This window comes from Pseudorca crassidens, chromosome 9 (assembly GCF_039906515.1).
Source record: "Pseudorca crassidens isolate mPseCra1 chromosome 9, mPseCra1.hap1, whole genome shotgun sequence".
Classification (NCBI taxonomy): Eukaryota; Metazoa; Chordata; class Mammalia; order Artiodactyla; family Delphinidae; genus Pseudorca; species Pseudorca crassidens.
In genome coordinates this window covers 26,805,135-26,820,854 of record NC_090304.1, presented here as the reverse complement: position 1 = coordinate 26,820,854, position 15,720 = coordinate 26,805,135, and the positions used below count along the sequence as shown (strand labels likewise).

General features: G+C 32.1%; 1 protein-coding gene across 6 annotated transcripts in view; it reads left to right on the top strand.

The window, feature by feature from the left end:
- Window positions 1-15,720, top strand: part of ELP4 (elongator acetyltransferase complex subunit 4) — a 243,847-nt gene that overhangs the window by 56,298 nt on the left and 171,829 nt on the right. For all 6 annotated transcript variants that reach the window (XM_067749512.1, XM_067749511.1, XM_067749514.1 and 3 more), the window contains exons 4-5: window positions 2,777-2,905; window positions 12,447-12,586. In XM_067749512.1, the coding sequence (XP_067605613.1) occupies window positions 2,777-2,905; window positions 12,447-12,586 (269 nt within the window). The remainder of the gene's footprint in view (window positions 1-2,776; window positions 2,906-12,446; window positions 12,587-15,720) is intronic.

Sequence of the window (15,720 nt, the reverse complement as noted above, 5' to 3'; positions counted from 1 at the left end):
GTGAAATGCAAATCAAAACCACAATGAGATACCACTTCATACCCACTAGGATAGCTATTTTAAAAAAAAGAAAGAAAAAGTGTTAGAGAGGATGTGAAAAAATTGGAACCTGCAAACATCGTTGGTAAGAATATGAAATGGTGCAGCCACTGTGGAAAACATTTTTGTAGTTCCTCAAAAAGTTGAACAGAGCTCCCCTATGACCCAGCAGTTCTTCTCCTAGGTATGTACCCAAGAGAATTGGAAATACATGTTCACAGAAAAACTCATGCATGAATATTCATAGCCACTTTAGTCTTAATAGCCAAAAAGTGGGAACAATCCAGATGTCTACCAGTTGATGAATGGATAAACAAATGTGACATATCCATACAATGGAATATTATTCAGTCATAAAACAGAATGAAGTATTCATACATGCTACAACATAGATGAACCTTGAAAACACCATGCTAAGTGAAAGAAAGCAGACACAAAAGGCCATGTGTTATATAATTCTGTTTATATGAAATGTCCAGAATAGACTAAACCATAGGGACAGAAAGTAGATTAATGATTGCCAGGGACTAGGAGAAGGGGGAATGGGGAGTGACTGCTTAATGAGTATGCGGTTTCTTTTGGGAGTGATGAAAATGTTCTGAAAGTAGAAAGTGGTAATGTTTGCATAACCCTGAATATACTAAAAATCACTGAACTGTACACTTTAAAATGCTTAAAATGATGAATTTTGTTTTATGTGAATTTTATCTCAATTAAAAATACATATCTATATACATGTATATATATTTATTATTTATATATATGAAAACCTTTATATATATATAATCTTATAAACCTTATATATATAACCTTTAGATGGATGTTACTAGAGTGTACTTTCTATACATATTTTGAACATTTTCATCCTTAGCTTTAGGAAATAAGCATCTGTTTTATCAATACTAAAATTAGAATCATTATAATTTTCACCTTACTTGTAACAGTTTTTAAAATAGTGAAATGTCCGCCCTAGGAGTAGATGACATATTTAATAAGATATATAAGGAAATGCTTACTTGTTTTTTGTTTACATATGTTAGCCATATTAATGAGGTCTCTAATATTTTAGGTCTAGTTCTTTAATACTATACACCTTAATGTTAGAACATTTCTATTCAAAATTGATATAGTTTAATCAATGAAAGAAAGTGTGGTATACATTTTAAAAATATACATTCCATCTCTTTTGCAAAAAAATTTTTTAATGTTTTTGTTGTTCAGTTTTGGATGACCTTGGTTAAAACTATTAGTAAGTGTTCCTGAGATTGCAAAAAAGTTAACACAAATATTTATAGTAAACATTGCCTAATATTGGCAATAAAAAATGTGCAGCTCTGAGTAATAGTTAAGACAATTATTTGACTGAATTCTCATAATCGAACTTTTATTGAATGCTTAACATGTGGCAGGTACCATTCTCTGCATTTACATTTTTAACTCACTTATTACTTACAACAAACCAATGAAGTAAATACTATTATCTCCATTTTTTCCGTTAATCAGTGGAGGCATATAGAGGTGCTACTAGTGGTCAGCATAACCACAGACACAACTCTAATGTAAAGTCAAGATTTGAATCTAAACAGTCTGGTTGCAGAATTCAAATTCATAACTGCTGTGTTGGGTTGAACTATATGCCTCACAAATATTTGTTTCCATTGGAAAACTAAGTTACTTTATATTTTGTAAGAGATTAATGCTTTGCTAGGAATGATGTATTCAGAGTTTTAATGATACAACCAGTTTCTAATAGTGGCATATATTATAGAGTGAATCCACTTTGAGATCTTTTAGGAGGAGACTAAGGTATATGATGGTTACTGTATTTCTAGGTGATTAGTTGACATGATTCTAAGCATAAGTAAATTTGATCCTGAAAAGTAAACGTCACAACTTGGACTAGTTTATGACGTGGCATAAGATTATGTTTACTATCCAAATGCCCCACATTATCTTTATGATTCTAGCTAATAAAAAACAAAATTATTGCTAGTGCTTTCCTACTGCAAAAAACATGTGTACCTTTTTCTTTGGATTATTTCTATAGTACCTCTTCACAAAACCATGTTTCTATATGTTTTCTTGTAGCCACTCAGTAGGTCACTCAGTAGTAGGTCAGCTTCCAAGAAAGAAAAGAAAAATTGGAATTCAATATCTCTTCATTTAATCAGAGATTTTAAATTCTATTTTCATTTTTAAAAGAAGATCATAGGCTTGCAGGTGCAAAACTGATGTGTGATATGGGCAAAATAAATGTCTTTATTCTTAGTTGTTACTTCACCCATTATTTCGGTGAGTGAGTTTTTTGAATTCTAGAATTACAAACCAGTAAACAGATTACGCACATGCTTTATTTTTACCTTGTGGCAAACATAACAATAATTACATGTAATACATAAGTGCTAATTCTAGACTTTGCTTGAAGTGTATAAATTTTTCTAATGATCATAGCCTCTTGCAATAGCATTTGATTTTTGCTAGTATAAAAATTTGAGTATTTTCTTTAAATTCTAGTTCACTGGTAAAAATTTAAACTTCACATTTAATATTATGTAAACCCTCTTTCTCTGCTTTAGAAATATCTATATTGTCATGATTTTATGCTTGAATCAATTTGAAGGTGTCAATTTTTAATACATTAGAAAGTTCTAGTATTGCTAATATTATGATTTAAGAAAATTTTCACTTTTTTTTTTTTACCACAGTTGCTCAGTAATATGTCATTCTGTTTTCTTAGGAACTTCCTGCACCATTACTTGATGATAATTGTAAAAAAGAATGTGATGAAGACATATGTAATCATAAAACAGAATCTAACATTAAGATGAAAATAGCTTGGCGTTACCAGTTATTACCCAAGATGGAGGCAAGTCAATAAATTATTTCTAAAATTTGCAAATATATTTGTTTTCATTTTTCAGGATCTCTTGTGGTATACTTGTTATTCTTTAAATGTAATACAATGTATATTTGTTTATTTATTTATTTTTTGCGATACGTGGGCCTCTCACTGTTGTGGCCTCTCCTGTTGCGGAGCACAGGCTCTGGACGCGCAGGCTCAGCAGCCATGGCTCATGGGCCCAGCCGCTCTGCGGTATGTGGGATCTTCCCGAACTGGGACATGAACCCGTGTCCCCTGCATCAGCAGGCAGACTCTCAACCACTGCGCCACCAGGGAAGCCCTGTATTTGTTTACTTAAATAATTAGTTATTTCATTTGTAAAGTATCTTATCAAGATGACTTTTTCCCAGTTTTATTCTGAAATAATTGACGTATGTCACTGTATAAGCTTAAGGTATACAGCGTGGTGGTTTGATTTACATATATTGTGAAATGACTGCTAGAGTAGGTTCAGTTAACATCCATCATCTCGTATAGAGAAAATGAAAAGAAAAGAAGAAGAAAAAGAAATATTTCCCCTTGTGATGAGAATGCTAGGATTTACTCTCTTAACTTTCCTATGTATTATTCAACAGTCTTAGCTATAGTCATCATCATGTACATTATATCCCTAGTACTTATTTACCTTATAACTGGAAGTTTGTAACTTTTAACCACCTTCCTCCAATTCTCCCTCCCACTACCCTCTGCCTCTGGTACCCAACGTCTAATCTGTTTTTTCTGTTAGTTAATTTCTGTTTTATTTTGTTTTGTTTTTAGATTACACATGTAAGTGAGATCATACATTATTTGTCTTTCTTTGTCTGACTTATTTCACTTAGCATAGTGCCACTAAGTTCCATCCTTGTTGCAAATGGCAAGATTTCCTCATTTTTTATGACTAAACAATATTCCACTGTATATATCTCACAACTTTTTTATTCATTTATCCATCAATTGACATTTTGTAAATAAAGCTGCTATGAACATAGGGTTGCAGATACCTTTTTGAGTTAGTGTTTTCATTTCCTTTGAATATATTCCCAGAAGTGGAGTTGCTAGATCATATGGTAGTTCTATTTTTAATTTTTTGAGGATCCTCCATACTACTTTCCATAATCACTGCACCAATTTACAATTCCACCAACATTGCACAAGGGTTCTCTTTTCTCCACATCCAGGCCAGCATTTGTTGTCTCTTATCTTTTCCATGATGGCTGTTCTAACAGGTGTGAGGTGATTATTTTAACAACTTAACATTGTGGTTTTAATTTGCATTTCCCTAATGACTAGTGTTGTTGAGTGTATTTTCATGTACCTGTTGGCCTTTTTAATTTTGTCTTTGGAAAAATGTTTATTCAGGTCCGTTGTCCATTTTTAAATTAGGTTAGTGGGTTTTTTTACTATTGAGTTATATGAGTTTTTAAATATATTTTGGATATTAACCCCTTATCAGATACATGTTTTGCAAAAAATTTTTCCCATTCCATAGGTTATCTTTTCACTTTATTGATGGTTTCTTTGGCTTTACAGAAGCTTTTTAATTTGATATAGACATACTTGTTTATTTTTTATTTTGTTGCATATGCCTCGGGTGTCATATCCAAAAACTTATTACCAAGACCCATGTCAAGGAGCTTTATTCCTGTGTTTTCTTCTAGGAGTTTCATGGTTGCAGGTCTTACATTTAAGTCTTCAATACGTTTCAAGTTAATTTTTGTGAGTAGAGTAAGATAGGGGTCCAGTTTCATTCTTTTACATGTGAATATCTAATTATCCCAGCACCATTTATTGAAGAGAATGCCTTTTCTCTGTTGACTATTCTTGACTACCTTGTCAAACATTAGTTGACCATATATACTTGGGTTTATTTTTGGGTTTTCAAGTCTGTTCCATTGGTCTGTTTGTCTGTTTTTATGTCAGTATCATACTGTTTTGATTAATATAGCTTTATAGTATAGCTTGAACTCAGGAAGTATGATGCCTCCTGCCTTGTTCTTCTCTCTCAAAATTTCTTTGGCTTTTTGGGGTCTTTTGTGGCTTCATATAAATTTTACTAGTGTTTTTTTTCTACCTCTGTAAAAAATGACATTAGAATCTTGATAGGGATTGTACTGAATCTATAAATGGCTTTTGGTAGTATTAACATTTTAACCATATTAATTCTCCCAACCCATGAACATGGAATACCTTTCCATTTATTTGTGTCTTCTTCAATTTCTTTCATCAATGTCTTGTAGCTTTCAGAGTAGAGATCTTTCACCTCCTTGGTTAAATTTACTCTTAAGTATTTTATTGTTTTTGATGCTATTGTAAATGGGATGATATTTCCTAAAAATAAAATTATGGTTTTTTTTTTTTTTTTTTACCCAAATAGATTATTGCATTTCTTCCAAAATCTCCCTATAGAATCTTTTATTCTAGGGTTACAAGACAGAGTAAGTGAACTAATTAAGCCATTTCTATCTAATATAGTTGCCTGTAAATATTCAATATAAGTAGTGGTTCTTTGGAATTACTGTTTTTATTCCTGTACATTTCATTTTCAACCATTACATTTTCAAGCTGTCTGGTAACCTCTCCTATCTAGGATAAACTAAGAGACAGGATGTGAGGGGAAATTTTCTGAGAAGTCAAAACACATGTCAGTAAATCTGCCTACTAAATAAAGCTTATGAACTCTGCTCCTATTGAAGTCCCCTCCATTTGATTGTTTCCTTCATTCATTTTTCAGAACACTTTGAAGTCTACCAGACATTATCTTACTGGTAGAAAAGTGGGGGAAATTCTATCTGAATAAGACAATTCCCATACTCCACACTTCTCTAGTCTTCTACATTGACATCAGTGTTACCTTTCCCAATTACAGAAATATGTTTATAACACCTCTTAACTGAAAATGCCTAATTTGGTTTCCTGTTTCCTGCCCCCTTCTAAATGCATGGCAGACTGTCAATCACATTACCTTCCTGCCAACCTTAGACATAGCCTTAGAATTCTCTGCAGAATGTCTGGGTGGTCACTACCAGTTAATAAGAATTAGAATGTGAGATGAAACCCATTATAAACCCACAATGTGAAATATAAACTTCTCAAGTTGTATACAAGATTTATACCACCTAATCCAAGCCTACCTTTTTAGTCTCTGTCCTGTGCGTATATAAAACACTATATTCACCCATCCTATGAGGACTGCTCTTTGTGAATTGCTTGTATTTCTGCTGGTGATGCTTTTCATTTTCTTATTCACCAACTCATCCTTCTCCAAGGGCAAATGATATGTAATTATCTAATTTCTTATATTTGTTTCCATAGCACCACATGCATTTTAAAGTACTTCTCTACATTGTTTTATAGTTAGTTGGTAGTATAATTCTTTTCTCCACCAGACAGAATTCTCTAGAGGACAGAGAGCTTGTTTTATTATATTTTCTGTTGTATCTCCAGCACCTGTGTTAATGCCATTTATTCATTCAGTCAGAAAATATTGATTAAGCATCAACTGTGTACCAAGTATAAAATGTGTTGTAATAGGTGGATATTAAGCAATGGTAAATTGTTCTAATTTAGATGGGAAAGCTATTTGAATAATATCATTTTTAAGTGAGATTTATTTAAATGACTGTGAACAAACTACAAATAGGAGAGGGGTTATTTGCAACTCATAGTAGAATAAGGAATAGTCTACCAACTAAATTTTTGAAAACAGGAAAAAAAGTAGAAAGGAAACTTAGGTAGTCCTTAAACATACAAGAACAGATGCCAAATTTCAATTATAATAAAAGAAATGCAAATTAAAACTATACTGGCCTGCCATTTTTCTATTATTAGATTGTCAGTAATCTAAAATGTTTGGTAAGACACTAAATTAGCAAAGGTGGGAAGAAACTAGTACTCTCATACTTTGCTGGTAAAAATGTAAATAGGTACAGCTTCCGTGGAGGGTAATTTGGCAGTGTTCTTCAAAATTACAAAAACGTATACCCTTTGATTCTTTTGGAAATTTACGTCATGAATATATTTACTCAGATGTACAATGAATTATGTATGACCTACTTATGAGGCATTTTTTTAATAATAAAAGATTGGAAATTAAATGTCCATCAGTAAGCAACTAGTTAAATAAATTACAGTATATGTGGACAGTAGAAAACCATACATTTGTCTTAAAAAGTGAAAGGAAGCTCTATGTAATCAGAATTTGTTACAGGCATAGCTTAGAATGGGATTGAAAACTGGGTACAAGAGACCAGAATAAATGTAGTTATTCTGCTTGGGAAAACGTGAGTTAATTTACAAAGATTAAAACAGACAAGCAATGTAGGGACTAGCACTTGAGAACCCTAATAGCAAAGAACTTCATGCCTTTAATCTGGCTGATTCATTTAAGTAACTGGGCTTAAGGGTGACTCTTTTGTAAAGAGTGACTGTATTTCTAATTTTTTCTACTGGTATGTTCTGAAAGTCATTAAGAACGTAAGCTCTAAGTTGAATTTAGCTTTTGTGTAAAGACAATATACCAATTCAATTTTAGATCATATAAAATACTTGTATCTTCCATTTCTTTTATTTTTACTCTTAGCTAGGTTTTGGTCTTTTCCTTGGTCACTAACATTCTTGAAGTGAAATTGTCAGTGAAAATGCAAGTGATTGAAACTTTAAACCTTTTTTTCTTGCTGCTTCTTATAAAATCTGTTTAAACTTGGGGAGAAAGTTCTTTGTTTCTTTATAGTTAATTGTCTCCTTCTATATTGTAATTACAGATGCCATTCCTGCCCCCTTTCACATATGAGTAAATACTGCTTGCTCTGTTTTTACTTTTAGAGTATGGTGTGCTTGCCGTTGTTATTATGGGGGTAAACTTCTCAGAGGTTACACATTAACACAAGCCTCAGTTTTCAAGGCTTACAGCTTCAGTGTTTTAAAAATTATGCTCTTACAATGATGTTCTCCAGACGACTTATTTTCCCATTTTCTTCAGGACTCCATTAAAATATCACTTTATCGGGAATGTCTTCCTTTGTCACTCTGTATAAAATGAAACCTCTTTCTCTTTCTCTCATCCCCTTTCACCACCATATTTCTCTTCAGGTTACTTGCCATTATCTAGCAGATAATATATCATCCATCTCCTCCTACTAGAGTGTGAACCAATGGGAGAAAAAAACTTTTACTATTTTGTTTTACTGGCATATGGTAGGTGCTCAATAGTTATTTGTTGAATACAGGAGTGAATGACATATAGTTTGTGAATTAAATGTTAAAGTGAGTTGAGTTGTATTAATTAATACACATAAATTAGCAGCTTATTTTGAATTTACAGTCAATGGTCGAACTTAAGTTTACTAGTATTTACAAGTAAGTTCTGTCAAGTTTAGAAAAGAGAATCATCTCTGGCTTCTTTGCTTTTCTTTGAAATGTCACTAGCATGTATATTTGCCTGTAACACAAATTTTATATATGATGATTTGCCAAGACTGAGTAGACTTTGAGGATCACTCTTCACATCTACTTTATAAATCCAGACCTTACCTTGCCATTATCATTTTAAAAACAACAACAGTAAAACCCTGGTTTTCTGTATTTTACTTGGGACAAACTATAGTTAACACTATTATGAGTAAAGATTAAACAAGTCGTCCAAAACATAATGTAACAGAAAGGTATTCGGTTGATTATCAGAGATGCCTCTTAATTCAAGTCATCGCCAGGTCCTTAAGAGTGTAGTCATATTCCCATTTAGGGAATGCAAAAAAGGATAAGAATATGTACACCTAAATAAATAACAGTAGCTCAGTAAAGCATAAAGTAGTGCTTCTTCCTCTTGGAGGCGTGTGTAGTTTTTAGAAGCCTACCTTCCCTCATCCTGTGATTTTGATTTTCTCTCCTACATGGCCATGCCTCCTTCTTTCCTATCCAATCATCAAACCCTATTCCCTCTTCACCCCAAGAATTCATAGCCTACAGCATATTCTGAGACTTAAGTTTTTCAATATTGTAGAGCTCTACTACCAAGGCCTACCATGGCTCCAGCAATTTATGACAGCATATTAGATCTTTATTATAGTAAATCCTCATTACACTTTGAATTTCCATCTTACTGGTTCAGCTACAACAGTCCTGTGATAGATGTGTGCATGTTGTAGATGACAACAAATACCATTTTTCCAATAAAGCAATGTAATTGCAAAGGATAGTGATGGATCTTCTGATTCTCTGGTGAATCATGACACAATAATAATAATTAATAATATTTATGTAGCACTTTATAATTTACAAAATATTCATTTCCAGTATTGCATTAGATTCTCACAACAGCCTAGTGAAATAGTTATTATTAGCTCTGATTTCTGGTGATTGAACTGAGGCTCAAAATGGTTTAGTAACCATTTGGGTTCTTGCTTTCTGTTAATGCCATGCTGAGAAACAAAAAATGATAACGATAATAAGAAAATGTCTTATTTAGACTGTTTATTTGTGGTGCAGCTTTTCTCTGAAATTTTTCTTTCTTTCTAACATACTTAAGTTGGGGGATGGTATTGTTTTGTTGCTCTGTGCTCCTCCTGAACCCCCATCAGAGTTCATTCTCCTTTGGCATAATAAATTTTTACTGAACCATTCTGTTTTGCTCTCTTCCACAGTTGACAAAGTTAAAGATTAGTTTATGAATGTGAAATAGAAGTTTTCATAATGTAAAACTAAAGCAACGTGTCTTATCAAACTGAGTAAATGGAATAGTTATTGCTGATAGTTTAATTTTTTTTAATGCATTTACTTCTTCAGGAAGTTGATAGGTTTTCATGGATTACCATTACTACTACTACTACTGCTACTACTACTATTATTATTATTATATTTAATGACCTTTTTTTAGAGGAAATATTTTAAGTCTTTGTTTTACAATTCTAAGCCTCAGAAGATTTCACAGCATTCCAGTTATCTGATGATATGTAAATGCTATGTGTGTTGGGTAGAAAAAAACTTACAAAATTGTTTTTCCTGTAAGAGTATATTTAATTTTCATTTTCATTTTTTATTGAAGCATTAAAGTTTCTCATCATTAATAAAATGGTTAGTGTCTACCTTGTGAATATATTAGTTGCCCTATCTAATCCTAATTTCTAAAAAATTAATAATTTAGTTTTAATAAGAAAAGCTTCCAAATTTATTTTTACATTTTGATTAATTATTTGTGTTCTATATGTAAACTGTCACAGCATGAAATCAATTTTCTGCCTTGATTCATCCCAAATCTGAGAGTTCTGTCACTTTAATATTATAATTAGGAACATTGATAGAGATGGCAACTTAAAAAGCATACTTTGCTTCTTGGCAATTTAGCATATTTCTCAAAGTGCATAGGATTTCAAGAACCTTCAGTCCACTAATAAATTTATTAACTCAAACTTAAAAGAAGCGAAAAGTCTCTCTTTCTTTCTCTCTCCCCATGGCCAGTCCGCCAAAATAGATTATTCATGCTTATTTGATTCAGGTAGGCTTTTGCAAGCTTCCCTACTAGGCCTGGGAATGTGGTACATTGAGGCCTTTTCAGAGGCTTCTGACATAGACCAAGCTTTTATTGCATGGTGTTTTATTATTACCAAATCCTAGTCTCCACCCAGTTTGTAGGCACTCTGCTTATTCTTTTGAATCAGAAAAGGTTATCACCTACCTTAATCCATGCAGCAGTGTGGATTAAGGACACCAGTGTGCCCCAGGATTCTCAAAGAGGATCCTGGAAACTTCTTGTTTCTTCTTTTTTGCTGTCTTTACTAAATTCTATTGGGCCTTAGGGGGATTTGCATCTGAAATGGGCAACCTGGTGTTTTTCTCAATGAAGACATCAGATCAAAGTTCAGTTAGTCAAGGCCTTTCTAAAACATTAAGGGGGTTTGGACTTACACAATAAAAAGATGAGCTCTAGCAGAGATTGCAGTAAAAACATTCTGAACTATAATCCGGATAAAGAATAGATTATAGGCCAAAGAACAGACCTTGTTTAAATTGCTTTAGACTAATAACTTTACATTTAAAAACTTTACATCCTATTTTTAAGAGACAAATTTTAATGTGACATAATGTATTTGTCAGTACTTTTCGTGGCAAATAGATAAATCATGTTTTTGAAACCATACTTCTGTTTATATTGTATTGAAAAGATTAGATTAAGCCAACTGATAGGTCTCTTTCATTAATGAAAATAAAACCTTACTGTTTATTAATGAAAATAAACAGTACCTTATTTTCTAGATAAAATAGCCATTTTATCTAGAAAATAAATGTCAAACCCTCGGATTCTGAATCTGAGAATAATGTGTCTATTAGACTTTAATTTTTTAATTCTCTATTACTATATAATTTGATGTTTGTAGGCATTTAAGAATATGAATTCTTGAAGTCTTAAAATGCAAATATCTAGTGTCAAACAAATGTCTCTTCTCTAAATTTCAAAGTTGTCAGTTACTTAGTAAAATAAGTTAAGAACCTACTGTGTATAATTCTTTAGTTTCTGTAAAGATTATCTAGTTTTGTCGAATGTTCTGAAACTTGTCTGTTTTGTAGCATTCAAGACAGTGGAAGTTAAGTAAATTTAGATCAGAGACTTTATTAGAAACTATTGCCAGATGGAATCTGTTACTAGTTCAACTTTGGATAGAGGTATATTTGGATAGAGGTATATTTGAATAGAGATATATTTCTAATGTGCTGAATGAAAGAAATCAGCCAGAGTCCGTTCAAAGCAATGTAATAATAATGTTATATTACTGAGCTTCAACTATCCTATGTAATTAAATTCAGCATCAATAGTTATTAGAGTTTCTTATAAGAAAGATAATTGGTTGGAGAAATTGTTAGTAGAGGGCACAAAAGAGGAATTATCAATGAACTAATGAATATGCCAGGTTTCTGATTTAACTAATAGAGCTTATGTACATTCTCCCACTGTATCATGTACCTTGTTCCTATCTGGAATATCCCAATATATTTTATACTGTTAGCTCAATTTTAAGTTTGTAAGAAGTTTTGAATACTATATATACACATGGTCTTATGAGAATTTAGTTTTAAAATGATGCTCAGTTTAATGTATGTAAATAGCTAGTTTCTTTTGGGCCCCTCAGCAATGAAATAATGTGGCTTAAGTTTTCTTTTCATTCTTAGTAACTGTAAATTTATTTTATTTTTAAAACTTGAAGTCTTAAATGTTAATTGAGTTATGTATATAAAATTTTTGAACTGAGGAAGGTATAGTAAAAAGGCAAAGAGGTGTTCAATTTCTTATCAAACTTAGGGAACCACCAGGAGTGAAGATACCTGGGAGATGTAAAGGTTGATTTCTAACTATCAATAGTTTATAATAATAAAGATTGTTGTATGCTTCTTTGAAATTTAATAAGTCTATATATATCAGCTCTTCCTTATTTGCATTAAAATGCATAAATATATCAGAATTTTGCTGATGTAGGATAAATAAATTGCAGTTTAAAGAAAAATTTTTAACAAACAATATGGGTTTTCTTATCAGGCTAGACCAGTATCATCTTCAAGATTTGGTCACTATTATGATGTATCAAAAAGGATACCACAAGAACTAATTGAGGCTTCAAAATGGCATGGATTTTTTCTTCCAGAAAAAATGTCATCAACTCTTAATTTAGAACCCTGGTAAGTTAATGATTTCAATTTACCACAGTCTTTGAAAGAATGCATATTTAAAGGTACATATCCTAATAAATGTTTTCTGTATAATATGTAACCTTAATTGTACATGTTTCATATTATTTCATTATATGTGGTTTTCTTCTTTTTCTCATCCTGTAACTGTTGGACCTACTATTACTCTTAATTTGCAACTTGAAAAATCTGGATACCAAATTTACAATACCTGCTGTTTTTATTTTCAATAAAATGTGAAATAGTTCTATATTAGGGTCTTTCAGCCCTAAATGCACATGGATACCTAAATACTGCTTATTGATAATAATAGTGAAAATGGTATAAAATCATGCTTTTGCTCCATGTTTTTTGATACATGCTCTTTCAGAAAGTAAACAAGTACTCTTTTCTAATATTTTATTTATTAAGGCTTTCTACTTCTAGTTGTGCTGTAAATAAAATAATCTGTATTTTTTTAGATAACAAGAGAATTTAGGGTTTGAGTTTTGCAATGAAAAGTTTTAAGTAATAAAATAACAACATATATAGTGTTACTAACTGTATTAAAGCACAACTCTGAAAATTACAGTACTTGACATTGAATAATTTATAAAGTATTAGGAATATTTAATTTCAATTCTTATTGCAGTTGGATCAAGGGAAGGTAATTCACAGAATAGGTTGTTGCCTCTGTTTTCTTTCGCACTGTAAAACCTTTATTTTCAAAATGAGATAAGTTATTAAATGGAAATTTAATAGATAGGAAGTTATGAATGGAAATGACTTAAAAATATAGATTCTCTTTCCCAGAAATATTACATGAAAATTTAGTGGAGACTATCCTATTTATTTTTATAAATCTCTTTCCAAAAAAAATTATTTATTAGTGTATTCTCCAGTCCATATGGCTGGAGACTTATGGAAAATGGTGCTTTGATGATGCTTTAGTGTTAATAGCTGCCATTAATGAATGACTGCTATGTGTCAATCACTCTACTACATACTCTACATTTGTTATCTAGTGTAATCCTCGTATCAGTCCTATAAAAGTTTGTACAGTATTCCCATTTTCCAGAAAGAGATACCAAAATTCACAGAGGTGATTTATCTGAGCCTCAACTATTAAGTGATCAAACCAGGATTAACCTAAGTCAGAAGATCCCTCTCTTTTTTTTTTGGCCTTACTGCTTCAAACGACTTTGGTGTCCTTCACCTTTATCTTCTTGTGTTGTATAGTAAAGAGCACTGATAAATTAAAAATCTGGATTCTGGTACTGAGTTCATCCTACTGTTACTCTTGGGCACATCCCTTAAATTCAGTGAAAATAAATATCCTCTTTTGAAAAATAGGGGCGGGGTATGGGGGTTCTAGGAGGAATACCACCTGTCCTTCCTGTATCACTAATATTTTATTAAGTTTGAATGATTATATTGATTATACTAGTTCCTAATTTTTGTCATTCACCGAACCAGACATACATATACATATACTTGGGAAATAGGTCAAAATAGTGTTTCCATGATTTGTCAAATAGTAAATCATGGAACCCAGATTCAAAGTCAGTTCTTTCTGACTTCAAAAAATCTGTGTTAGCAGTAATGCTATCTGTACTGCCTCCATTCATGGAGTGCTTAGGGAAATGAAAAATGTACATTAGGTATGATGTAAATACATGAAAAATAATATAGTGTTACTTTTGTAATTAAAAAAAAAATTAAGGATAAAACATTCTTTAAGCCGGAAAGTACAAAGTATTTTTCATTTGTTGAGCAACTAAAGAGAGGAGGGAATTAAAATTTGTCTATTTTCTGTTCAGTGTCAGGCACTGTTCTAGGCATTTGACCGTGGGATATCTCATTGAATCTTCCCAACAACCCTCCAAGAGAAGCAATATTATCCCCACTTTATAGGAAACTTGAGGTCAGAGACGATGAGCAGCTTTGCCACTGTTTCAGGCTCTGAGTGACTAAGCAGACACCCAAACCCAAGTATCCAAAACCCTCTGCTCTCTTTTCTGTACCAGGCTGTCTCCATTTACTGCTGCAGTAACTGTACAGCACACAAAGCTGGGCACCTGAAAAATTAAACCTTCTTGGATGTGGAAATATAGTCTTTAAAGTATATTTTAAGAATATTTTTGAGAACTAACAGCTTTGCATGGAACAGGAAAATTTATAGATTTTAATTACCAGGGCAGTATTTCATTTCATAGTGGTTAACTGATAATTCATTTATTTCATATTAAACTTAAATGCTTAATTAAATGTAATTAAACTTTAAACATGTAATTAAATTAATTTTGAAAATGGGTACTTTACCATGTGAGATTTATTTTAATTTATGAAAAGCGTGTGCTCATTTCACTAAAATGAACTTTACTGGTTCATTTATAAAACAATAAAGCTAAGCCTTACAGTTGTCCTTACTTTTCCTATAATTAAGACTAGAGGATATAGCTGCATCCCACTATTGTGTGTAAGGATATAATATATAATTTTATAATTTCTAAAGGCACTGTTGAAACATATAAAGATTTTTTTACAGTAAGAAAACCGGAAGGTCATTTAAAATCTGCACTAACTAATTTTAAATTATTGGTAGGTTTGCCAATGGAAAATGTTCATACATACAGTTTAAACTTTCAAGTTGAAGCCTAGGTATAAAAACCTGAGATGTATCACAATAATATTACCCAGATAATTTTGTTTTGATATTTCACTGTTATAAATCTGATAATCTCAATCATAAAGCAATGACAGAAAAACTGATTTTGAGAATAAGTTGGTAGTCTACAAATTTAAAATGAAGTAAGCTTTGCTAACAGGTATGCCCAAGCACAGTTCTGTTTCCTCACTAGAAAGATATTGTCATTATTTATTATTTATTAACGAATCTACTAACATACTGCTTATCCAACTGTTACAGACTGAATGTTTGCGTCCACCCCACCCCCGGCCAAATTTATGTGATGAAGCCCTAGTCCCAATATTTGGAGATGGGGCCTCTGGGAGTTAATTAGAGTTAGATGAGGTCATGAAGGTGGAGCCCTGGTCTGATAGGATTGGTAAGAAAAAAAGGGAGAAACACCGAGCTCCCCACTCTCTTCTTGAGTAAACACCCAGGAAAAGCCATGTGAGCTCAC